Source organism: Magnolia sinica, chromosome 2, assembly GCF_029962835.1.
Source record: "Magnolia sinica isolate HGM2019 chromosome 2, MsV1, whole genome shotgun sequence".
Classification (NCBI taxonomy): domain Eukaryota; kingdom Viridiplantae; phylum Streptophyta; class Magnoliopsida; order Magnoliales; family Magnoliaceae; genus Magnolia; species Magnolia sinica.
In genome coordinates, this window is record NC_080574.1 from 111,041,168 (window position 1) to 111,068,925 (window position 27,758).

Consider the following 27,758-nt stretch of genomic DNA (forward strand, 5'->3'; position numbering starts at 1 on the left):
TAGGTACATTTCACTACAAAAATTCTAGCTACGGCTTCTTTCCGTAGTTGATGATATTTATTGCTACGGATGTTATCTATAGCCATAGGTATATTTCGTTACAGAAATTATAGCTACAGCCTTTATCCGTATCTATTGATATTGATTGCTACGGATTTAATCTGTAGGCATAGGTACATTTGGTTACAGAAATTATAGCTACGGCTTTTGTGCATAGCTACTGATCCTTATTGCTACGGATATAATCCATAGCTATTGGTTTTTTGACCTTTAGCTACCCCACCAATAGTTACGGACATGCTGCGGACTATATCCATAGCAAAATCCCTTTCGCTACGGTTTTTAGCCGTAGCCTTTGCCCCTTTTTTTTGGTAGTGTCAACCTAAACCTATAACCTTAACCTAAACCTAAAACTTAACCTATAACCTAAACCTTAACCTATAACCTAAACTCAATTTCCTAAACCTTAAACCTATAACCCGAACCCAATTTCCTAAACCTAAACCTTAACGTATTCTCAAATCCCTAAACCTAAACCTACACGTAATCCTAATCTCAACTCCCTAACCTAAACCTAAACCTAAACTTGAAAACCCAAACCCAAACCCGATCCCAAACCCGAACCCAATTTCCTAAACCTAAACTTATAGAACCTTAACCTAAACCTATTCTCAAATCTCAAAACCTATAACCTAAACCTAAACCTATATAACCTTAACCTAAACCTAAAACTTAACTTATAACCTAAACCATAACCTATAACTTAACTTATAGCCTAAACCTATAACCTAAACTCAATTTCCAAAACCTTAACCTATAACCTAAACTAAACATAAACCTATAACCCGAACCTGATTTCCTAAACCTAAACCTTAACGTATTCTCAAATCCCTAAACCTAAACCTACACGTAATCCTAATCTCAACTCCCTAACGTAAACCTAAACCTAAACTTGAAAACCCAAACCTAAACCCAATCCCGAACCCAAACCCGATTTCTTAAACCTAAACTTTAACCTTAACCTAAACCTATTCTCAAATCCCAAAATATATAACCTAAACCTAAACCTATAACCTTAACCTAAACTTAAAACTTAACCCATAACCTAAACCTTAACCTATAACCTTAACTTATAACCTAAACCTATAACCTAAACTCAATTTCCTAAACCTTAACCTATAACCTAACCTAAACCCGAACATATAACCCGAACCCGATTTCTTAAACCTAAACCTCAACGTATTCTCAAATCCCTAAACCTAAACCTACACGTAATCCTAATCTCAACTCCCTAACCTAAACCTAAACCTAAACTTGAAAACCCAAACCTAAACCGGATCCCGAATCCGAACCCGATTTCCTAAACCTAAACTTATAACCTTAACCTACACCTATTCTCAAATCCCAAAACCTATAACCTAAACCTAAACCTAAACCTAAACCTTAACCTAAACCTAAACCTAGACCTATAACCTAAACTCAATTCCCTAAACCGTAACCTATAAACCTAACATAAACCTAAACCTATAACCTACACTTATAACCTAAACCTTAACATATAACCTAAAGCGATAACCTAACATTTATAACCTAAAACCTAAACCTAAACCTACACTTATAACCTATAACCTAAACCTATAGCCTAAATCTAAACCTAAAACCCAAACGTAAACCCGATCTCGAACCCGAACCCGATTTCTTAAACCTAAACCTTAATGTATTCTCAAATCCCTAAACCTAAACCTACTCCTAATCCTAATCTCAATACCCTAACTTAAACCGAAACCTAAACTTGAAAACCCAAACCTAAACCCGATCCCGAACCCGATTTCCTAAACCTAAACTTATAACCTTAACCTAAACCTATTCTCAAATGCCAAAACCTATAACATCAACTTAGACCTATAACCTTAACCTAAACCTAAAATTTAACCTATAACCTAAACCTTAACCTATAACCTTAACTTATAACCTAAACCTATAACCTAAACTCAATTTCCTAAACCTTAACCTATAACCTAACCTAAACCTAAACCTATAACCCGAACTCGATTTCCTAAACCTAAACTTTAATGTATTCTCAAATCCCTAAACCTAAACCTACACCTAATCCTAATCTCAACTCCCTAACCTAAACCTAAACCTAAACTTGAAAACCCAAACCTAAACTTGATCCCGAACCCGAACCCGATTTCCTAAACCTAAACTGATATAACCTTAACCTAAACCTATTCTCAAATCTCAAAACCTATAACCTAAACCTAAACCTATATAACCTTAACCTAAACCTAAAACTTAACCTATAACCTAAACCTTAACCTATAACCTTAACTTATAACCTAAACTCAATTTCCTAAACCTTAACCTAAAACCTAACCTAAACCTAAACCTAAACCTATAACCCAAACTAAATATCATAAACCTAAACCTTATCGTAATCTCAAATCCATAAATCTAAACCTACACCTAATCCTAATCTCAACTCCCAAACCTAAATCTAAACCTAAACTTGAAAACCCAAACCCGAACCCAATTTCCTAAACCTAAACTCATAGGTTATAGGTTTTAGGTTTAGGTTAAGGTTTAGGTTTAGGGTATTTTTGTTTATAATGTTAAGCTTATATGTATTTATGTGTGAATAAATGTGATGTGGATAAGATTGTTTGTGTTTGGATGAATGTAATTTATGTTTGGATAGATTTACTAGTTTGGGTTTAGATGGATGTGAATGTGAATATGATGAAATATATTATATAACAAGTGCATATCAGGATGAATATGATGAAATATAGTGTAACAGGTGTTTATCAAGAATTTTGTGAGGAATTTTGTGCTGGATTATTTTTTTTTTTTTTAAAGACACTTTTACCTACGAAAATTTTCATAAGTAAAATTTTTGTAAATATTTTTAGCTACAAAAATTTTAGCTACAAAAATTTTCGTCGGTAAAAGTTTTTTACGTATTTTTTAGCGACGAAAATATTCGTCGCTAAAAGTTATGTAATTAATTTTAGTTATGAAAACTATCGTTGCTAAAAGTTTTGTAATTAATTTCGCTAAAAGTTTTGTAAAAGTTTTGTAATTAATTTTAGTTATGAAAATTTTCGTTGCTAAAAAGCTTGCCTTTGCTGACGATTGAAATTTTTCGTCGATAAAAACCTGTTGCCATGGTCTTTTGGCGACAGAAATTTTCGTCACTAAAACATTTTAGCTATGAAAATTTGGCTTTTAACGACGAAAATTTTCGTCACTAAAGATGGGATTTCTTGTAGTGCCTGGCACGTTGACTAGTAGGTGGCACCACTGAGGTGTCCAACCATGGCGTATTTATTTAATCCACACCATTCATCTATCTTGCCACATTATTTTAGCTCATGAATCTAAGAATCAGGCATATATAATTTTCAGATGGGTCGTAGTGAAGGAAACAATGGTCATTGGCCCTGCCATTAAAGCCTTATTTGGGCCACTGTAATGTTTTTTTTCCAGCCAGCTAGGGGCCTTGGGGCCACTATGATGTTCCACCATGATGTATGTGATCGCCCTTAAGCAGCACACCATTTTGACCATCAGAAAGGCCAATGGGCCTTGGTGGGCTGAAGAAAAACTGAGTAACCCGGTATTTTTGGCGAAATATACTAAGTGGGCTTGGCCCACCTTAAATTCAATTGTCATCTAAATCAGGGACTATGGGGCCCATCGTGGACTCCCGCCTTGGTGTTTATGTTCTATCCAGGTTGTCCAAATTAAGTGAGGACCCGCCCAATGTATTTGATATATTCTCGCTGCCCAGCGTATGGGCCCCCCTTTGATGTACCATTTGGTAGCCCGACATGATCCCACCTTAATATATTTGTTTTATCCATGCAGTACATCTATTTCATTAGCCCATCTTGTGTGTGCATGTGCTAGTATAGAACTAATGTTAAGCTAACGCGAGGCTAACGTGAGCCACACCACATGGACCTTTATATTTCTAGTGGGCCTGTCATTCGTGTTCTATTTTCTGTATATGTTATGCCAATTAAGGCCAATTATCACATGATATGTAGAATAAAATGCTAGTGTACTTAGTGTGATAGAACACACTTATAACATGCTTAGTGTAATGGATATCATGCCCATATATATGCCCATATGCATCATTTATATGCCTGTTGTGGATGACGATTGTTCATAGCATATGCCTTTTGGCTGTAGATACTTAGGGGACCCCATACAAGATAGGGTCGGCTCACATGATCGCGTGCATAGTATGCACAGGTATGGTGCATGACTTGGATAGTGTAACTTATGCATTTAACATTCTACATATCATGATGGACTTCATGACCCTAGTGACATTGGGGTTCTGGCCACCATAGACTTACCGTGGCTGCGAGGATTCAATATCGAAAATATGTTCTAGCACTTGGGCACTATGGATGTCCTTGGGGGAAAGTCCCATAATCTTATAGTACCAATAGGATGCTCCAATATCAAGACTGAGTTGATAACATGAGTGCCTGAGTGCCAAATACCACTAGGTCGCGTCTCCCACTGTATCAAGGTCGGTTGGGAAGGGGTGTGTGATCTTATCCGTTGAGGTGTAGGAGACTATAATCTAGGTCGAGTCTAACTAGCTCGTGAAATTGATCTACTATCCACGAGCTAAGTGGGCATTGATATACCACTGATGAGGCAGATAGTGAGGTCTTTTCCGCTCACTTGGTCATACCTGCGATGGGCAGCAGCCAGTGTCAGAGTGTACTAGGCCTCGGTGATGTTTCCAATTATGAACTGTTTTGATATGCAGGCTGATTAAGGATTGACATATTTGCGTTGCATCTCTAGCATATGACACTCAACCACATAGGTTTGTATTGCATAACCTTGTTACGACTAACAATATTCATTGACTTGCCAACTTAGCCCTCCATCATTTTCCACTTACTCTTATATTTATATTCTTATCATATGCATTGCACATGCACACACCCACTCTATTAAACTTCGTATGAGTCTTATGTGTATTTGTTTATGGTGTAGCTGATGTTAGGGCTTATCAACAGCATTGAACCTGGAGCATGATCATGATCTTTTAGGCTTTTGGTTATATTTTGCATTTATCATTTCCGACACTATACTCAAAGATTATACAATGGATATGTGATATATTTTTGTGTCTTTGGTATACTTATAGATATGCTCCTTTACAAAAATAAATCATCCTAAAAATCCTCCTTGTTGGATCTCAGGATCAAAACCTAGTGTATGGGAGCTAGAACCCAAGAATGGAGTACTACGGAGGCTATCGACACCAAATTGGGAAGTCAGAAATTTAGTGAGCCCGGTTCCCAAATTGGGGACATGACACCAGGAACACAGGCACAATGAGTGCATGCATTCATCTAGAGTAGGCCTTTAGAAATCAACGTAGGAGAGTTATGTAATGCATGCTCAATGCATGCCTCTCTATTTAAGAGAAAACAATGAATTCATGAATGTACTGACATACATCTTCGTATATACAATTCAAAGCAAATAGTTGTTTATTATTATACATCAAACAATCAGTTTAGCATGGTAGCACAACAATGTATCATTCATGAAAATCACAACAATCTTTTTTTAATTAAAAAAAAAAAAAAAAAACCTAGGGATCCAACCCATTGAGGCATGGAAATCATAACAATCTATCTTAACCGTACATATATAAGATATGTTGGGATTCACTCACATATTTTTGATAGAGATAAATCCTTCGAACAATCAAACAAGTTGGAATATAGGATTACTATTAAAATAATTTGAATAAATCATGAACTTTATCCAAACATTCCATCTAACGGGCCCACTCTTAATTAAGTCAAGATGACCTACCTCCATTCATTAATTACTAAGTCAATAAATTTACATATATCATAGCCTTATACCACAGTTCAAAAATATGAAAATTAGTTTTAAAGATTGTCAATCGTTCAAGCTAGATCCAAGACCTTCAATCAATCCCTCCGATTGATCGAACGTAGATCGAGGAAATCTGAAATTTGCATATTAATTCTCTGGACACTTTTTGTCTTTTTTGATTGATCGAAACCCATCATTGATCGATCGAGGTAAATTATAATTAATTCAATTTGGTTGTTGGACTATTTTCACTATGTTCGATCAATTCCTTCAGTTGATCGAAACCAATCATCAATCAATCAAGTAAATTTTGAATTTTAACTTTTTAATTGTTGGACAAAAATTGACATGTGCAATCAGTCAATGCGTAGCATCAATTGATCAATCGAAGTCGAATAAATTCTGCTACATGATCCGATTTCTAAAATTTTTAGGGATTTTCTATATTCACTTAATTTTCCTGGATTGATCATATCCATAGGCTAGGTTTAAACCATCTAGTGATTTTTTTTATTTTTTATTTCCCATCACCAAGTTTGGAAAAACTAAAGGAATGTTGAGATTTACAATCATCCTACGGCCTGATTTATCCTTGATGCTAAACATAGATTGCTATGGATGATCCGTTAATTCAGAGCCTAATGTTTTGGTCTTAAGAAACTCATGATTTGAACTAATCTAGACTGGCAGTCCTACACGGTCAAAAATCAACCTCTGTCAATCGAGAGTGTCTCTATCAACGTGCTGAGTATTTGTTTTATTATTAATTGCAAAAAATGATTTTTTTTCTAATTAATCCAAGGTTTTATGTGGTCAAAAATTCAGGGACGTTACAAATGAGATTAAGATTTAGATCATGTGTGTGGGCCAGATCTCCTCACAAGTATAAACGTATCATGCCTACTCATTCAGGGAGCATCTTGGTCAAGTTAATCTCTAACATCAATCTCTAGACAACCACAATTGAAGTTTTCAATGGAGAAGATTTTTAAGGAATTATGGGCAAATGGTCATTTTTTACTCTAGAGGACCATGATCATGATCGTGTGAAGAGTGGGGCACCGTCATGGGCTCCACAAAAAGGAGTTCTTTGCTTGAGTGAAGCTTCTTTTAGAAATATTTTCTTACTTTGTAGTCATTTAATTAGAGTTAAAAGTATAGTTACTGTTCTGACACTTTTCTTACAGCCCACTCATGGGAAACCAAACAATGCTTAAATAACGGGATACTTAGTCTGGTTTCACTACAACAAAATAGAGCTTGGCCGACCGATGGGGTAACCCTTTGCCCGCAGCCAGTTTTAACGGCTGCAGGCAAAGGGTCCTATAAATTTTTTTAAAAAAAGCCCTAACCTAATGCGTCATCTCTTGCTCTCTCTCTGCCTCTCCCTCTCCACTCCCTCTCGCTCTCCTTCCCTCTCCCTCTCGTGAATCGGCGGACATAGCGAGGAAGATCGCATTCGCAACGAGTGCGAGATGCAGGGATCGCCGTTCACGCTCAGGTTGGGCGAGCCAAACTTCACTGGGAAACTGAACCTTGAGAACGATCTCGTCAATAAGCCGTCCGATCTCCACGCCCTGAAAAAGCCCCTCAAAAGCCTCGAAAATTTCGAAAACGGGATCCTCTTCACCATCCACCAAACCCTAGAGTCCTGGATCTTTGCCGTGCGAGAGCTGCTACAACGGATTGGGGATTGGGTGGAAGAAAAGGAATACGAGAAGGCTGCAAGCAATTGTTGGTTGCTCAAGCGGATTTGGAAGCTTCTAACAGAGATCGAAGATCTACACCTCCTGATGGACCTAGACGACTTCCTCTGCCTCAAAAACCAACTCTCGATCAAAGTGACGAACGAATCTGAAGCCTTCTGCTTCAGATCAATGGCTCTAATCGAACTGACATGGTCATCGAAGGATCTAAAGTAGAGAGTGCCGGATATCTTGGGCATGGAGGTGGACACGAAGGGTAGGCCCCAGATCTAAGAAGCAACAATGACACTTTTCCATAGCAAGGGCGATGTAACAAAGATCCATCTGTTGCAGGCGTTCCAGGCGATTGAAGGGGTAGTGAAGAGGTTCTATTTCGCATATCGGCAACTGATTGGGGCAACGATTCTTAGGTATGATCTAAGGCTTTTCCCTTCTTGCTGTTGATTTTTACAATTTAGAATATCTAATTAGGAATATGCATGGTCGAATGTCTAATTAGGGATTTGTATTGTCGAATCCCTTTTTAGGGATTTGCATCGTCGAAACCCTTATTAGGGTTGGCATGCACTTTTTTTCCCCAGTACCAATGCTTCTTTTGTATATGAGAATAATCTACAGCTTGTCTTGTGTTTATGGCCCCGCCATGGTGTGTATGGCATCCAACCTGTCTAGTAGGGACAGCCCACCATGAAAGTGGGGTGCATAAAAAGTCAGGCTGACCCAATCATCAGGTGGACCACATCATAGAAAAACAATGGATAGCCACCCGAAGCCCTCCAATTGGATCAGCCTGATTATTGGTGTCTCCCAATTTCATGGTGGTACAGCCCTTCTGGACAAGATTGGATGCCCATGAACACACAACAATGGGCCCCAGATGCAACTGGTTGTGGATGATTTTCATCAACAACAGCTCTAGAGGAAACCTTTTGTACTTGTATTTTTGAGAAATATTTACAATGAAACTTACAAATCTATGTGCTTGAAATTCTGTTAGATCCAATCTCAAGGCTTGTCCTAATGCCTTCCCGATCATGATCTTGCTCATCTGTTAGATCAATGGCCCACACTGACATGGGACAAATTGATTGTGATTTGCATGATTTTTTATTCTTGTATTTACAATAATGATGCCAACTGTGGTAGCATTGATGATGCCTTGAGGCTATTTGGTAAAATGTCTGAGAGAAGCATCACGCTTGGGATTCAAGAAATTTGTCTTTCTTTTATTTTCTTTTTGTCAGTAGAAATTATATTAAGAGAAAGAAGCAAGCAGGACACAAAAACTAAGGAAGAAAACAGCTATTAGGATCTACTATCACTTTTTAAAATTATAAATTTTATTTTCAAATCCATTAGTAAAATATAGCATATCAATTCAACTTTAGAACCTCATGAGGAGCGAAATGTATTAAGGGATTAAGTTCTCTCTTCCATGGTATTTAATGCCGTATTAGATCCTTGTTTCACGTTGTAATTTTTAGATCTACAGAGATGGTATCATAGCCTAATTTCTTCTCTTTTGAACAGATTGTGCAGGCCTACCCTGAAAATTATTTTCAAATGGATAATTTTGCTTTTGTTACAATGGAACTCTGTGTAAAGTATCAATATGAAATATTTCAGAGGTAGTTGGTCTGTCCATGAAACTCAAAGTTCTAATATTTTCTTATTCAGAAAGATGAGCACCTGTGTGAAAAGTCTTCCATTTACAATTTCCATCATGTTAGACAAATCTTGTGCTACTTTGTACTTGCACATAGTTGTAGATGATAAAATCATGTAACTAGCTGCATGTGGGGCCCACCCCGGTGTGTGTATTGCATCTGACCCATCCAGGAGGGTCACCCTACCATAAAAATTGGAGGCCACAGTAATAGGCTGATCCAACTCTTATGCAGGCTGCTACTTGAATTTGGAGATTTTTGGGTGACTCTTCTATTGTTTTGTGTGGTGTGGTGCACAAGATGATTGGATCAACCTATTTTTGGGGTGTCTCATTTTCATAGTTGGGCAACTCTATTGGACAGGCTTTATATACACCTACAGTGGACCCCAGATGCAGGTAGTTGCACGAAGTTCTCATCAACAACATATAACTATATATTTATATCTGAAGTTAGAGTCTCAATTGTTGCAGTGCTGATGCAGTAACCCAACAAAGTTTCAAAGAATTAATTTATGCACTATTCGTTACAGCTGAGACAATAGTACGACGCATGAATCCTAAAGGTTTGTAAGAAATATCCATATGATTATCCTTGTGGTTTCAGCCATGTTTATCTTGTTGTCGCAAATGTTAATGTCCATGTCTTTCTTGAACTAATAACATGCCTTGAAATGCAAAAGCAGTGGAAGTTGATATTGGGATTTTTTTCTACAAAGCCTAGAGAAGCAATCCAACCCAGGTTTTTTCCTTCACATTATTCTTTTCTGGAGACAAAATAAGGAAGTATATATTTTTCTACTCCCTCTTAAACTGTCAGGAACATCTTTGCTGTAAAACTCTAGTAGTTTTCTATTTGTTTCCTCAAATCATACCCATTTTTTCAGATCCTCTTTGTCAAAAGGTATTAGGAGAACCATTTTCCAAGAAAACATTATCACAATTCACAGCAATTTCATTATGTTCAAAGGTTCACATCTTGCTAATCATTTAAATTTGTACCCTTTTTATACTATAAAATCTTCACAATTAGTTTAAGTTGGGAGCGTGATCTACTCTGTTGATGGGTTAATCTTAGATACTATAAATCACTAAGCCATAAACCAAGAATTATGTAATACTTCATCCCATACTGAACAAATTATGTTTGCACTACATTGATTTTTTTTTTACTCAATGTGAATGTAGTGGGTCGATGTGTTTCAAAAAAGAAAAAAAAAAAAAAAAGCATTTGATCATTTCCAAGTGGTCAGCACAATAGGGATTGAATTGCCATCATTAAAATTTTTTGAGGGCCACAAAAGTTTTGGATCAAGCTGTTATTTGTGTTTTCTATATGAAAATGCCATTTTGTAAATGGGAGATGGATGTGCAGATGGTGGCATGGGAGTCCATTTCCTTTATGGGGTTTCTCTTCTCACTTCCAATTTGGATTTTGTTTTCAAATTATAGGATGAGGGCTTTACTGTGCTGCCATTCTTTTGACATGGTGCCATGTTGTCACAGGAAGTTCATTCTCATGGGCGCCAAGTTGTCACAGGAAATTCATCCTCATGGGCCTAAGTCATGGACTTGACTAAATTTACGGTAATCTTGTACATTACAGAGATTTTGCAAAGTACTAATGATGTACATGTTACTTATATAAGGCATTATATTGAATGGGCAGTCAAATTTTGGTGTAAATATTTTTATATGACAAATATTGACTCGGTTGAGTTTTCATGGCTCAGTGGATTGGCCAAGTCAATGCAAAACTTGGCCGATTTTTGTATAGGATTGATGCATAGTATGAATCAGCGGACCAATTTCTTTTTAAGCTGGAAATAGTTGTAGTTTTCTGTTCCTTTGTTTCCTCAATAGATTTAGGTGTTAGACTTGCTAGCTAGAAATGATGATCCTACTAGAGAAGGTTGATGCTTGTTCTCCTGTTTTTGCTTGCTGCAGGCAGATCAATTGCATAAAATTTATTTGTTGTGTGGATCTGCTGATGAAGACAACTGGCCTGGGGTTTCCAGATTGCCCAAGTATGATGACTACGAGCCACAAAGTCCATTGGAGAGACATATTAAGGAGGTTTTTAAAGAGTAAGTAGTTCTAGATTAGTAGACTCTGTTCAAACGATAAGTTCTGGTATTAAAGTTATCTGTTTCCCTCATTAGTCCTCTTGTTGCGGGGCTTAATTTGTATTCTCTTTTCTCAATAGTGTCGACACCCCTACTTTGGAGTTACTGGACAAAATGCTCTTAATCCGTCAAAGGTATCACTTTTCTAACTATTGTACTTATTTTGATTATTATTATTATTATTATTTTGTCAGATTGATCTAAATGTATAGATATCTCTTGTGGTAGTGACTAGTGGGAACATGTGCCCAATGCTTATCATGACTATGTAATTAAAAGTTTTATGCACAACAGTATATTAAAAGCTTTCAATTACAAAGAGGAGCCAGACTTAGATGCAGCCTTGAAAAGGCGAGTTTTTGAAATTCATATGCAATGTGTTTCTAAAATTTATCATCATCACCAGAAAAAGGTAACAACGTCTTTTTGCCATTGTCTAATATTTTATTTTCCCTTGAACAACTTTTACCCTACTTTTGCTAGTTTCAAGTTAAAATCCATATACACTGCAATGAATATTTTATATCACACAAAATCTTCTCTCTATGGGAAATAAAAGAAGAACGTTAACATGTCGGTTCAAATGCGATTCTAATTCCGTGTGCTATTTATGCTCAGTTTCCATGAATAATTTGCATTATTTGGTTGCAGCAATGATAATCCTCTCAGCCAAATGGAACAAGATTGGATCGTCGAGCTGATCATTTTAACAGGTGGTGAACCTCGATATCATTGAAGGCCTGAACCTGCTAAAGGACTCCAAAATACTGATGTTGATGCCTTTTACTGCTTACACAGCCCACCAAAGATCGATAGAAGAAACCAGTCCCTTAAAAGCAATGGCAATCATTGGCAACAGGGAGATCATTGACAATAACCAAGGTATGTTAGCTGCTTAGACTGGTGTAAGTAAAAAAAGAAAAAAGAAAAAAAAGAAACTAGGAGACATGTGAGTCACCTTTTCTTTTCCTTTTCTTTTTTTTCATTTTACTTTTCAGTGTGGTTATGGATTTTCGGTGGCCATGATCTATCTAGCTACGGATTTAATCCGTAGCAATGTTTAAAGAGCTATGGAAACAATGGCTACGGTCGTACTGCAGGTAGCCATATTTAGCTACGGCTTCTATCAGTAGCTTTAGACTGATTTTCTGGTAGTGTAGCAAAAACTGGCAATTTAGCGGCATCCAAAAAAATCGTCAGTAAAGATCCTGACCGCCGGTAAAACCTTTTACAAGCTGTTAGCCGACCTCGGGCAAAGTATGTACCGGCGGTTTTATAGAGCTTTTGCGGCGGTTTTGACCGCCGGTAAAAGACAGTTTTCTTATGGTGCTTGAAATTTTATTCACTCTCAGCAAGCCCAAGATCATTCAATTCTCTACTGTGTGAGCAACTTACAGAAAATTCTTAGAGCATGTCTATGGTTGTAACGGATTAAGGGGTATTTTTATTATTTTCAATATTTTTTTATTAAAAGAAATAGTTAGGATTAGAAATTATGAAGTGAATTGAAGGGTCTACAATATGATTAAGGTTTAGTGTACGCATTTGTTGAAATAGGTTTTTGCTTATTCCCTGCGTGGAAAGTCAGTTGCTGATTTTTTAGGTTATTTTAATTATGCACACTCTATTGTTATTGGGAAATTGTGATTCTCTTGCTTGGTTATTTGGAAAATCCATTTTCCAATTTTTTGGTTTTCCGTTGTTCAGTCACTCGGTACTAAAATCCAGCTAGATCAACAAGATCTTTTGCTGAGCGGCTATATAAATTACAGTACCTATTATCATCAGAAACTCATGTGTACCACCTCAATGACACAGACAGTCATCATTGGCATACTACATCCGTGTTAACATGTATGTGAACTAATGCAATTCATGCCATCTGACGGTAAGTTGTTTATGAAAAAAGCATAGAAAAAATACATCTGATCTATGCATCACCAATACGTTCTTCAAGTGATGACACAGCCGACCTGAATTTGAAGTCATGACGAATATGCAGCAAGGCGCAATGTATCAATGGTCCACCTGGACTTTAAATGAACATGCCACATTGACATATCTGGACAGAGTAGGATCTGAAATCCTACTAGCAGTCGTGATAGAACTCTACAATTAGACAGATTGAGGCAGACCATCAACACGGGAGGTCTAGGACCTCCCCAACGAGGTGGTAGCCCCAACCATCAACGTCATTGATATTGATCAAATATACATGAATAGTATATAAACTGAATATTGAATATCTACCCTAACGAATCAATATTTCGCAACTTATTTTATTAATGATCTAAACGTCAGGAAGCGGATTGGCTGATGTACCACACGTGCACCAGCGATATAGCTGGTGTGGGTACGTGTCGTGCGAAGATGAGCGCTGACACTCCCGAGTTGTACGAACGGCTCAAAGGAGATCAAAGTTACATAGCCCTAAAATGATGTATTTATTATATCCACACCGTTCATCCATTTTTCGCGATCATTTTAGAGCATGGGACAAAAAACGAATCATATCCAAAGCTCAACTGGACCACACCACAGATAGCAGCGGCGAGAATGATTTCTACCATTAAAACATTCGTAGGACCCACCATAACGTTTATTTTCCATCCAATCTGTTCATAAGGTCACAAGTACCTGGATGAAGAGGAAAAACGAACTATCATATTGATCAGAAACTTATGCAACCCTCAAAAGGGTTTCAATGGTAGACGTTCAATCCCCCACTGATCTTTTCGGTGTGGTACAGTTGATCTTTATATCTATCTTATTTTTCGGTTCAAACATTAGGACGAGAATGCCAAATGGATGGACGGTTTGGATATAACACATACATCATGATGGAACCGACAGAACTTGCTGACGTCAATACACCAGCTAGATAGCTGATGTGTGGTACACCAGCCAATCCAGTTCCTAAACGTAAGCTCCCTTTTCTCACTTGACCAAAAAGGCCCAATTTGACACAAGGTCATTTAAGACAATTGGGAGGGCAGTAATAGGATTGATCTTGCCCATCGGACATCCAAATGAACTACTCTCTCTCGATCTTGCCCATCTGCTCTCTTTCTCTCTCTCTCTCTCTCTCTCTCTCTCTCTCTCTCTCCATATTACATATAAACCCAGATATTCATAGCATCCATGCCCAAGTTTCTCTGAGGCGAACCGTTTGGCTCCATCTTCATCTTCTGCTGCTGCCACTTGATCTCTATAAGAATATGTTAGGGAAGGACACGAGTTCTATCTTTCCCTTAGCCGTTGCGAGCATCACACTTCTTTGGATCCATGGTGCATTTGGTTGGGCTTCTAACGACCCAACTTATGGGTTTGTCCCAGTTCCACTCAATGACTCGAACTTCGACATCCAAAAACCCTACAACCTGCCTGTAAGCGAGCGTTACAGCTTTGTAGATGGAGTTCACAGGCTATGGGTCTTATCTACCGACAAGCCTATGTCTAACACAACCAACAATACAAGTCCTCGTACTGAGATTCGTATTCGTGTAAAGAATTCCAAAATCTCAGTCTCTCTCCATTAGTCGTTCATTATACCTTTTCAATGCATTTGATCATGTTGTTATCACTGTAGCCAATTTCTCAATTTTGTGGTATTCAAGAAGGAAACAAAAACTACAGTGACCAGATGAGTTGTCCCTTAGGATTCAGATCCTTGAATTTGTTAATCTTGAGTTCAAGAATGATTGAAGCTCCAGGGATTGGCTATATTAGAGTACATAATTAATATTTATGTACACTTATACATGTACCACTAGATATATTTTTTAGGGATATATACATGTATATCTATTAAGATCTCCAACATAACTCTTCTTCTATATAATTTTTTCATTCTCAATGGAATTAGATGCAACAACGTTCTTCAAAATATAGTCTCTAAGATTTAACAGGCTAATCTCAGAATTTGTTAATCTTGAAGATTTAACAACATTCTTCACAAAAAAAAAAAAAAAAAAAAAAAAAAAAAAAAAAAAAGAAAATAAAAGATTGCACATTCTTACAAAAAAAAAAAAAAAAAGGCTAATCTCAGAATTGATGAATCTGCCCTATCTCAAAATCTCCAAAAGCAAGGATCAGCAACTCTCAGAAAAGTTTCATTGCACAATCTAGTTAGGATAGGTCACATCAACAGTGTCTTATTGTCAGCACCACTACTAACATGAGGCATTAACAAGCTTCTCACAACTTCAAAAAAATTACAACTAATTTTAATATGACATAGGCAAGCCATCACGTTAGTATTCTCTAAAAATTATTACCGTAGTTATTTTACGACACAAGCGACCATTAATTATCTTTTTCTTTTCATTCCACCATACTATTGCACTCATTTTATCAATTCGTCTCTCAGGGATACGATTATTCTTCGGGGGTCTGGCAATTTCATGGGTATGGATATGTGCCGAATGGGACACCAGGTGTATGCATCATGCAGCTCTTTGGTGCAATTGGCCACGCCACAACTGTGATGATGAGGGTGTATAATGGTTCTCTAACTTACTACAGGTACCAGGTCGTTGTCCCTAATATCTACGATCGGTGGTTCCGCCTCAATGTCATCCATGACGTTGGTGCCAAAAGAGTTAGCATTTTCATCGATGGGGTTCTAAAATTAGAAGTGGACGATCGTGGAGGGGCCTCTCATTACTTCAAATGTGGGGTTTATGCACAGGGTAACCGTTCCCACTACATGGAGTCTCGTTGGAAGGACATCAAGGTCCTGAAAAAAATGTGACTAACATACCTGCTTGTGTCATTGTGTATTATGGAGTGTGCTTATAAATGTAGTTTGGTTTATCCTGTTTTAGCCTATTAGTGGAATAAGTCTTGTCCTGTACCATGCAAGGGGTTTATTGAAATTAGAGCTACACTACTCCTTTCATGTCATTGTTCGGCCTCGTATATGGGCAATGCCTTGGGCAGCAATATATTGTTGCAGATAGATGTCTTAAATCTATTAAATCATCAATCTGTTGATGATAGGTTCCGTGTCATCAAGCAGGCTTCGATGTCATTGAAGTTAGCTTGATGCCATCAAGTATTTTCCGGATTTCCTTTGTTAGTTGCTGGACATATTTGTGCCGTGCTTTTTTCCTGAAACGGTTTTCCACGTTAAATCATTGTGTTCTTCTTCCTTTTGCTTGGTGATTTTGGATTGATATCCTAGATTCATCTCTATATGATTTTGTCGTTCTACTAACAAGTTGTATCTGAGCTATCATTGGGGCGCAGGCTTGAATCTGAAGGATTAACATTAATGTGAAATACTAGGTATGATATTAAGAAGTACTCAGGTAAAAATAACTTTGAGTTATAGAAGATCAAGATGATTAGATCCTTAACAAAGTAAGGTGAAAATGGTGCTCTTAAGGAGTGAAAGCCGACTATGAGTGATGATGATTGGAATACTCTTGATAAGAAGACATTATCCTCAGTTCGTTTGTGTCTCATGAATGAGATTCTATATAATGTTTTGAAGGAGAAAACTGCAGCTAGTTTATGGGCGAAGGTAGAGGATATTTATGCGAAAAAATCTACTGAGAATAACCTACACTTGAAGCTACAGTTGTTCACCTTAAAGATGGCAGAGGGAGATGTGAAGGCCCACGTTACTTTAATAAATTGATTTGTAAGTTACTAGATATGGAGGAAGTGGTCAAAGATAAAGATCAGCATGCATGTTGTTGAATTCTCTTCCAGCATCATATGAATCATTTAGGAACTCATTGTGCACCACAAATAAATCCTTGAGTGTGGACACCTTTATCTCAACCCTTTAAGGGAAGGCCATAAGAAAGATAAATGATGGCGTACGAACATCTTCTGATGTACTGTTAACGAGACGCAGGAATACTGATTGAGGTACAAGATGTTCAAGACATATATCCAAATCTAAGGGCAAGGGCAAAGGAAAATTAAAGTGCTATAATCATAGGATGACTGGACACATGAAGAATAATTGTATAAATCCTAAAGTAAAGAAAGAAAACTCATAAACTTCTTCCAGGGAGGCCAATATTGTCACATCCGATGAAGAGACAAGTGGATATGATGTTTTGTTTATGTCTATGATCAGACACTTGCACAACAATCATAAAGATGAGTGGATCTTTAACACAGGAGCGTCATACCACATGACTCCTCATCGAAGTTGGTTTACCATTTACAGAGAATGCGATGGTGGACATGTCTTTATGGGAAATGACAATGCATGTAATGTTGTGGCTATTGGTACGGTGAGCATCAAGATGTTTGATGGGATGTAGCGTACCTTGACTAATGTCAAGCACATTCCTGATATAAAGAAGGGTTTAATTTCTCTCAGTGCACTCGAGGTTATAGGGTACAAGTTCACTGGTCTTAATAGTGTCCTTAAAGTTTCAAAAGGGGCACTCGTGGTTATAAGAGCGCAAAGGTATAAAGACCTTTACAAGTTGATTGGGAGTATTTCAGCTGGTGAAGCGACAACAGCTGTTGCAGATTTCACGTCTGTACGTATGTAGCACGCTCGTCTGAGCCACATGAGCGAGCGGGGCATAAAGGTATTATCTGATCGTTGTTTGATTCCAGCTTCTAAGAATTATAATTTAGATATATAAGAGCATTGTATATATGGTAAACAATCTAAATTATCTTTTAAAACTGAAAAATATGGATGTAAGGGAGTGCTTGATTATGTGCACTCTGACATATGGGGGCCATCGTTAGAGGTTTCCGTTGGGGGGTCGTCATAGTTTGTTTCGTTCATTGACGACTACTCCCAGAAAGTTTGGATTTACTTCATGAAACGTAAATCTGAAGTTTTCACCATATTCAAATAATGGAAGGCAATGGTGGAAAAGCAGTCAAGGTGAAAAATAAAAGTTTTAAGGACTGGCAATGGTGGAGAATTTACTTCCACTGAGTTTAATGAATATTGTAAGGATGAAGGGATTATTAGGCACAACACAGTACGCCACACGCCCGAACAAAATGGTGTGGCTGAGCAGATGAAGCGGACTCGCTTGGAGAGGGCTCAATGCATGTTAAGTAATGCTGTGTTGGGCAAGGACCTATGGACAGAGGCCATTAACACGGCTTTCTATTTGGTGAATCGGTCTCCTTCTATGACAATTGAATGTAAAATCCTAAAGGAAGTATAGAGTGGGCATAAGATAGACTACTCAAATTTATGCATATTTAGTTGTGAAGCTTACTCTCATTACCTTTAGTTGAGAGAGATAAGATAGACCATAAAATCAAAAAGTACATCTTTGTTGGCTATGGTATTGTTGTGAAAGGTTACAGGTTATTCGACAAGGTCACATGCAATGTCATTATTAGTCATGATGTCAGATTCGATGAAAGCTTTCTATTACACAAGAATGACCAAGATGAGCAAGAGGACCTAGAAAGGTTAGTCGTAAACGTCGACATTGACATAGAAGATACTCAGGCAGAGATATATGTGTATACAAAGGTACATGAGCAGGTGGAAGATACACCTGTGAAAAGAAACTCACCGCGTAATCACAGGTTAAGCAAGATACAGGGATGACTCTAATATTACATATGCCCTCATTACAAATGAGGGAGACGTATCTATTATTCAAGAGGCTCTTGATGAGCTTGATGCAAAAAAGTGGAAGGCGACTATGAACGATGAGATGGACTCTTTATATAAGAACTACATATGGGAGCTAGTGGAGCTTCGGGTGGGCCAAAAAGTGCTCAGATGCAAGTAGTTATTCAAAAGGAAATAGGATAGATATAAATCAAGGCTGTTGACGAAGTGTTATGCTTAAAGAGAAGGAATTAACTTCATAGAGATATTCGCATCAGTGGTTAAACATGTGTTTATCAGATTCGTGTTGGCGCTGGTTGCCTAATATGATCTCGATCTGGAACAGATGGATGTCAAGATTGCATTCCTGCAGGGGGTGCTAGAAGAGCAAATTTACATGAAGCAACCAGAGGGCTACGAAGTTAAAGGAGAAGAGGACAAGGTTTGCAGGTTAATGAGATCGTTATACGGCCTAAAACAGTCGCCTAAGCAGTGGTATAAAATTTTTTATTATTCCATGTTGAGTTAGAAATTTACTCGAAGTGAATACAATCATTGTGTCTATTACAAGACACTGAGCGATGGAAGTTTCATCATCCTAGTATTGTATGTTGATGATATGTTGATCACCAATCGTGATATGTCTGAAATCAATGTACTTAAGACTCGATTATCAGGGACATTCGACATGAAAGATCTGAGGGCTGCAAAGAGGGTTCTCAGCATATATATTTATAGAGATAGGAAGATGAGCAGGTTTTGGCTATCATAAGCAGAATACCTTGAAAATGTGCTGATCATGTAACGCTCCAAACTTTTCGATACTCGGGCATCAAAAGTTCTCAAACGTTACCATGAGATTCAATGTTACCAATTAAATTACATCCTCATCCTGTCATAAATCTAACCATTGAGAATTATATCTATTCAATAAATCTAACCATCTAACCATTAATTTTAAGGCAAAACCATTCAGCATGTGATTTGACGTAAATGACACGACAAATAACCCCCTATCCGTAATGATTTAGATGTACATTCTTTTACAAGAATTTCTTAGAAACGCGCCTAGAACCATGTGGAGCCATTGGGTTCCCCAAAACTCACAGATCAACGATAATTAAGAAAAATGCCATTACATTAAACCCCTGTATTCAAGATCACCTGATTACCACGATCCCTTTTGTACGAAACCTTATATGAAGCCTAAGTATCACAAATTAACCATACGAGACGAATTTCAACCCTTATATCATGGAAGAAGTGACTCAATGGTCAGATCAGCCATTGACTGTTAATTTTAGGTGCCACCTGATCCTTAGATATGTTCTAAACTTGGGCTCAAGCCCTTAAGATAGATGGAGAAGTGACTGGACAGTGTAGATGTCTCTGTGGGCCCCACCTATGATGCGTGTGTACAACGTGCACATGCAACTGCATTACACTGGATTAAAGCCTCTGGTCAAAACATGTAGACCCAAAGGAAAACAAGTTCGAGAGTGACTCTCTCTCCTCTCTCTCGCGTCCGTTGCAAACGATGTCCACTGGACGTCTTGTGGCCCACCACGGCCATTGAAATGGATGATCGAACCATCCAATGCATTCGAGAGAGAATTTCTACCAAGATCTTGTTGGGTTTATGTCTCCATGATCACAACTGAACTCGCCTTAACGAGGAACACAATGCTACGTCGGTTGATGGTGCAGCCCATCTAAAGGCCAGATTTATTTCAAACTTGGGCCCACGATCGGACGCTAATAGGGGAACCTAAAGGAGGGAATTAATGGCCTTAAAAGGATGGTGAAGTGGACCCACATTTTCTCTACCGAAATTAGATTTGGCATGAATTATGTGGTTTGAACAGCCATCCGTCGGATGGCTGGGATGACGATCCATCTCAACCGTTATAAGAGATCTGGACCGTCCATCGGGACGGGATGAGAAAAATGACTAGACCCATGGGCTTCTTCTGCAAACCCGACCAAGAAGGGAACCTGTTGCAAAGATGACGCGGCAATGAGGCGTTGTCGACCCGCGCAACTGCACAACCCGTTCGCACCACAGTTGCAACTAGAATCGAAAACTCCCTCCGATGCGAGAACCCTATCTCATAACCTTATATAAACGTGTCTCCATAGGCATTCCATCCTAGCAAATTGGAGAGAGAACAACAAGAAAAACGTGAGAGAGAAAAATGGGAAGAGAGAGAGATCGGTCGCTAACTGTTGTCCGTCCAGCAAAGAGCCATAGCCAGCTGCTGGAGGGAAGAGGAGAGAAAGAAAGAAAAAGAGAAGAAAAGAAAAGAGAAAGAAAAGAAAGAGAAAGAGAAAAAAGAAAGAAAGGAAAGGAAAATAAAAAAGAGAAGAAAAGAAAAGAGAAAGGAAAGAAAAGAAAAGAAAGAAAGAAAGAAAAGAGAAACAAAGAAAAGAAAAAAAGGGAAGGAAGGGAAAGAAATGAAGGAAGAGAAGGAGAGAGAAAGAAGGAAAGGAAAGAAAGAAAGAGAGGTAGAGAAATTGTGTGTCGAGCTGACTCGCTAGATCCCTAGACTGATTCTGGGCCAGGTTTGAGTCAAGTCAAGGTGAGGGTTTTATCCTTTAAGCTTACACTAATTTAAATTATTATATTTATCCTGCCATTTCATGCTGTTAAAGATGTGAATTATCTTACCCTTTCATACCTTTAATGAAGTGAATTATCTTGCCTTTTCATACCTTTAATGATGTGAATCATCCTGCCTCCCATGTTTATATTTTTCTAGGAATTATCCTATCAATTGATTCAGTTATTATCATTATAATTTTGGCCCTATTAGGATTATGATATCATGTCAATTATAAGTAATTTCTCTGAATTTATGTGAGACCATGGATACAAGCCTGCCCCTTTCTTATCAACTTATTGAGTTGGCCCTGCCACTCGTCTATTTATTTGAGTTGGCCATTGTCACTCTCCGTATTATAGAGTTGACCAATGTCACTCTTCTCTTATTATGATTGGCCATTACCACTTGTGTTGAGTTGACCCTTGTCACTCTTCTCTTTATTATTTTGACCTCGTGCCGTCTATCTTTATGGCTTGGGCATGTGTCTTGCCATTCTAGAACCTCCATAATTCAGTTGATATTCTTTATGATTTAGATTTAGCTATCTTCATTATGATTCAATTGATATTCTTTATGATTCAGATTTTGCTATCTTCATTATGATTCAGTTGATATTCTTTATGATTCAGATTCAGTTATCTTCATTATGATTTAGTTTATATTCTCTATAAGTGTAAATGATATGTAAGATGTATCACAACTAGTGATTCAAATATTCTATCATAGACGTAACACTACGCCAAAATTGTGAATTTGCGATGGATTTTTACTTCGTCCATCGCAAAAATCACTTGGTTTAATGACGGATTTAATCTGTCACTAACGGAAAAAGTCCGTCGCCAATCCTGTCTTTCCCGAAAATTCGTAGTCCAAACTCATGGAATTTTGCGACGGACCTAAATCCGTCGCTAAAACCTAATTTACGATGGATTGTGGTCCGTCGTAACATAGAGACGGACTAAATCCATCGCAAATTTTGATTTTGCGATGGAATATGATCAGTTACAAATTCTTGCAAAAAGTAGCAATTTACGACATTTTTTAGTTGCTTTTGTGACGGATTATGGTCCATTGTAAAAGGACTTTTGCCTTCACATTTTTTTTTCATTTTTTAAAAATATGGTGGAAAATTATTTTCTTCTAGTATAAGAATTGTTTTTTAATAGAATTTCAGAAAAAAATTTATTTTGTTTTTATATCAAATGAGTGGAAATTATTGTTTTTTAAAATTTAAAACTATATAATATTTAAATGAATTGTAATATGACATGAAAAAGAATATTGCAAATTTAACAAAATTTAACAATGTTTGAGAAAAAATGAGATTTTGAAAAAATAAAAATCGTGATTTAATAAAAATCTATTTGGTGGGAAAAAAAGAAGAATATTGAATAAAGTTGATAATTTTTAAAAAAGAATTTGATTTCGAGAAAAAAAAAATTAATATCCTGAAAAAGAAAATTAAAAAGATATAAAAAAAATGTGAAAATTTTGACAATGTTGAAAAAACAAAATATTTTGAAAAAGAAAATGAGATTTTGTATTTTAAAAAATAAAATAAAGTGAAAAGTTGAAAACAAAATGATGCTTTTGAAGATGAAAAAAATTGGCATTTTAGAATTTTTGAGGAAAAAAATTAAATTTTGGGGAATTTTTTGAGATTTTGAAAATAAAAATTCAAAATATGTATTTTAAATTTATTTTTTTGAGATATTTTATAATAAAACTGATATTTTGTTCAAAGTTTTACAAGAAAAATTAAGCAAAAGAAATATATATTTTGGAAAAAGAATGTTATTTTTAAATGGAAATTGAAATTTATTTGTGAAAAAAAAAAATGTAGCCTAATTAGGGCGAGTAACAAATCAAATTGAGGGTATTGATCAGTAAAATAGAGTGAATTGACCAAACATAAAATGGGTCAAATATTCTGATCAAAATTGTGACCCAACTTATTGACCTCGTGAGAACCTAAGAATTGATGTTAGTAAGTTTTGTGGGCCCCATCATGATGTGTGTTAAACATCAATACCGTGCTTTGATGTGTCCCCTTTAGGTTAGGAGATATCTCAAAAATCATCCATATACGAAACTCAGGTTGGCCATACCATCTAAAACCATGTGAAGACATCCTAAAAAATGTAAAAGCACTTGGTGGGGCCCACATGAGTTTTGAATGCAGCTGAAACTTGGTCTGACCCCTCATCGAAGTGGGACACACATAATGAGTGTGTTGGATATGTGAATCACATTTAGGCAAGCACAATATATGATTATGAATGTTTTAAGGAAACCCCTCTCCACTCCATTTAGGTGGGTTACTAATTACCCTTAGCATACTGAGTAAACTCTGTGGGGTCCACCATTATTTATTTATTTTATCCACTTCATTCATCCATGTTAACAGATAATTTGAGGTCTAAAGAACAAAAAGGAAGCATATCCAAAGCTCAAGTGGACCACACCATAGGAAATAGTGTGATTGAACTTCTACCATTGAAAAATTCTTGGAGGCCATAGAAGTTTTTGGTCAAGCATATGTTTCTGTTTTCTCTTCATTCACATCTTTTTGATATGATGAACATGTTGGATAGGTTGGATGGCAAATAAACATTACTGTGGGCCCAAGGAAGGTATCAACTGTATAAATCATTATTCCACGTTGTTTTGTGTTGCATGGTCCACTTGAGCTTTGGATTTACCAAAAATTTGGGATCAAGCCGTACCGTTCATCCATTTTTCAAGATCATTTTAGAGAATTATCCAAAAAATGAATCATATCCAATGATTAAATGGACCACACCACAAATACCAGCAGAGGTGATGATTTTCACCGTTACAAATTTTGTAGGGCCCACCATAATGTTTATTTTCCATCCAATTTGTTCATAAGGTCACAAAGACCCCACCAGAGAAAACAGTGGGAAGAGTGACACCACTGTTAAAAACTTCGAATGAGGGATGCCAATTTCCTGCTAAAGCCTTTGCAGGAAGTCCCTACGCAAGGATGCTGGGTGGGGCCCACCACCATGTTTCTTGGAAATATACTTCGTTCATCTGTTTGTCGACCTCATTTTAGGAAAATCGACCAAAAACAAGGTGGATCCAAAACTAAAGTGGGCCACATGAGAGGGAAAATTAGGGAAAGAAATACCTACCGTTGAAACCTTCCTGGGCTCCACCTTGATGTTTATATGCCATCTAAACCGTTTATAAGGTCATTAACACAGGGATGAAGTGAAAATACAAAAAGTTTATCATGGAAAAAAGCTTTTATGGTCATAAAAATGTTTCAACGGTTATCACTGAATCCTTATTGTTTCCTCTCGTGTGGCCCACTCGAGTCTTGGATCCACCTAATTTTTTGTAGCATGTCATAAAATTAGCTTAAAAATGGATGAACGAAGTATATTTCCTAAAAACAAGGTGGTGGGCCCCACCTAGCCTACTTGTGCATGAACTTCATGTGAAAGGCTTTCGCAGGAAATCTGCATCCACTAACGAGGGCTGGTTAGGGCGCCGACCCTAACCAACCCCTCTCTCATCTGTGTCTCTCTCTCTCTCTCTATTTCTCTCCTCTCCCTCTCCTTCTCCCTCCATCGCTCCTCTCTCTCTCTCTCTCTGCGCCTCTCCCTCTCTCTCTACGCCTCTCCTCCTCAAAAAGGATGGATGGAGTAGATTTCACACAAACATATCTGTGGGCCCACCCAACATCCTTGTGCAGGAACTTCCTCTCTCTCTCTCTTCCCGCTCTCTCTCTCTCTCTCTCTCTCTCTCTCTCTCTCTCTCGGTCTCCCTAACCTTTCTTTTGTGTCTTTGATCCATGAACGCCCTGCCCACACACGCCCTCGTTCTCTCTCTCGGAAGCTCAGTTGAAGACTATTTGTCGAACGTGAGGTATTTCTCTCTCTCTCTCTCTCTCTCTCTCAATGCCGATTTAGGAATTTGGGGATTTAGTAATTTATAGATTTTTCATTTGATGTGGACCCAGATTTAGGGATTTGTGGATTTTAGGGCTTACATATTTGAATGTGGACCCCAAATTGGGGTTTTTCTGAGTTTACAAATTAGGGATTTGGGGATTTTAGGATTTAAGGGATCTAAGGATTTTTGGAATTGGGGATTTCACCTTCTGTGTTTTATTTATTTATTTCCTATGTTTTATTTATTTATTTCTCTTTCTTTATTGACATTTATAAGTCCCCAATCCATTGATCTAGACTGTTCATTAGGTCCAAGGCACATTTCATGGGGTTGCCATGTAAACATCATACCAATCTGAGCCAGATCTTAGGGTCTGTCAAGCATGATTCATATAGAATCTAGTCTAGTTTGGATCTGTATTCAAATCAGCATGATTTTTTAAAGGCTTAATTTTTGCATTCCTTGTGTTGTGGCCTAAGTTTTGGATTGGAATGATTTTTGAGGACTCATGGCAAAAACCTGGTGACTTGCCTCATGGAAAGGGTGGATCTGGCAGCATGTGTCAACCAAGTGCTAGGTATGTCCCTAAAAGACGTCCTTAGATGCCTTTAAATTACCTTCAACTTTATATATTCATAGGTCTAATGTAAAGCCATTCCGTGTATTGATGCCTTTAAATAACCTTCAGCTTTATCGGATAGTGACTGTTTCCATTAAAACAACTGTTATAATGAGTGCTTTATCGGATAGTGACTGTTTCCATTAAAACAACTGTTATAATGAGTTTTCTGACATTTTTTGTAAACCTTGCTTAGAATCCAATAATTATGTCCTAAAAGTTCTATTGTTTTTCCTCATCTACTGAAGCCTTGTACAAGTTTAGAAACCATGAGATACGCTGATGAATTTTGTCCTAATAGGTATAAATTTCATCTGCATCTGATAAAAAAAATGATGGACACTAAGTCGAGTTTTTGAGTTTTTGAACTGTGTTATTAATAGTTAACCAAAATGCAGGGATCTTGACCCTTTTCATCATTGAGATTCTCCCAAGTATCAAAGATTTGAAGTACTTTCTTTTTTCTTTTCATCCCTTAGGATGGGCCACAAGCAGGACAGACAATATCTTATGTTCACATCCATATACTCCCGAGGAAAAGTGGCGAGTTCGAGAAAAAAGGATGAGATCTACGATGCTGTAAGTGGTTTAGCGTGTGTGTGTGTTTGTGTGTGTGTGGGTGTGTGGCCCACCTGAGTTATGGATCAAGCCAAGTTTTGGCCTTATGGCCTTAACATCGGAATGCTCATCTGATGTGGTGATTGGATGTCAAACATTGGAGTGCCCAAGTATTCATCTAAATAATAGTGTAGATTCTACATTTTATGGATTTTGGATCAGAGATCATTCCAATGGCTGCTAAAGAATACAATGTTCGGGTAAAAAGTGTAGATTCTCTCAAAGGCCAATTTACAAGGGGGCTGCTGCTGCAATTGTTGGCACGTTTCTAGGCCTCAGAGTGTATTATCAGGTTCCAGTCGACCTTTATATAAAGAAAGGAACCATACATTGGTCTCAGTTTTCTAAGAACAAAAATTAGGCATTTAAGGGAATGTTTGGTGAAGCCATCAGTCCATTTTATATGAAAACGCTTCCTTACAGCTCAAAGTTGCAGTAACCACCATAGTTCTGAAACTCTGTTTGAGTAACTACCACAGTTCTGAAATTCAATGACTTCGCTCAGAAACTCGCTGAGTCATCTTGGGAGAGACAAAGACCTTTAACTCTGTTTTTGCTATCTACTTAGCCATTATAGTTGCATACACCATTTTAAATATCTAATACTACTTTCAAGTACTCTTCAATTTAATTATAAATATTGACTGGAGTTGTCTTCGAGTCAACCTGACTTGATTGGACATTAAATGGAGTTTTTGGTGTTTTTTTGTTTTTTTATTTAAATAATTATGATCATAATCCCTACAGGAGGGGATTAGGTATTGCCCAAGCCTCACCCGAGATGTTGTGATCCTTACAGTGAGGCCCACCTATATGTATTTATGTTGGTAGAGAGGCTAATTGCTTCTTATTGTTGTTTTCCATTGCATTTTACAGACAATTCCTCGAGCAACTGTATACTATGTCCAAAATATGTGAGATCTGTTCTAGATTCAATGGGATGTATCAGGTGATATACTTTTCATATTCAGGATTTCTGTAAATAGTATTTCCCTATTCAACTCTCTTTATATGGTTCTTGGGACATAACAAAATAGTTTGAAATG

General features: G+C 37.4%; 3 protein-coding genes across 7 annotated transcripts in view; all 3 read left to right on the top strand.

Moving 5' to 3' along the window:
* The first annotated feature begins 7,364 nt into the window (after positions 1 to 7,364).
* Positions 7,365 to 7,811, top strand: LOC131226839 (nematode resistance protein-like HSPRO1). Its single transcript, XM_058222562.1, has one exon. The coding sequence runs from the start codon at positions 7,365 to 7,367 to the stop codon at positions 7,809 to 7,811; it is 447 nt and encodes a 148-aa protein (XP_058078545.1).
* Positions 7,812 to 12,226: 4,415 nt separating this feature from the next.
* Positions 12,227 to 16,265, top strand: LOC131226849 (citrate-binding protein-like). The gene is made up of 3 exons (XM_058222570.1): positions 12,227 to 12,269; positions 14,613 to 14,890; positions 15,757 to 16,265. The coding sequence occupies exons 1-3, from the start codon at positions 12,227 to 12,229 to the stop codon at positions 16,138 to 16,140; spliced, it is 705 nt and encodes a 234-aa protein (XP_058078553.1). The 3' UTR covers positions 16,141 to 16,265.
* Positions 16,266 to 25,284: 9,019 nt separating this feature from the next.
* Positions 25,285 to 27,758, top strand: part of LOC131237381 (auxin response factor 12-like) — a 49,887-nt gene continuing 47,413 nt past the window's right edge. For 2 of the 5 annotated variants that reach the window (XM_058235099.1, XM_058235104.1), the window contains exons 1-4: positions 25,285 to 25,448; positions 25,979 to 26,052; positions 26,574 to 26,673; positions 27,589 to 27,661. In XM_058235099.1, coding sequence (XP_058091082.1) covers positions 25,375 to 25,448; positions 25,979 to 26,052; positions 26,574 to 26,673; positions 27,589 to 27,661 — 321 coding nt within the window. In that variant the 5' untranslated portion in view covers positions 25,285 to 25,374. Of the gene's footprint in view, positions 25,449 to 25,494; positions 26,053 to 26,573; positions 26,674 to 27,588; positions 27,662 to 27,758 lie in introns of those variants that run through there. The other 3 variants (XR_009167208.1, XM_058235101.1, XM_058235100.1) reach the window with 2 other exon arrangements.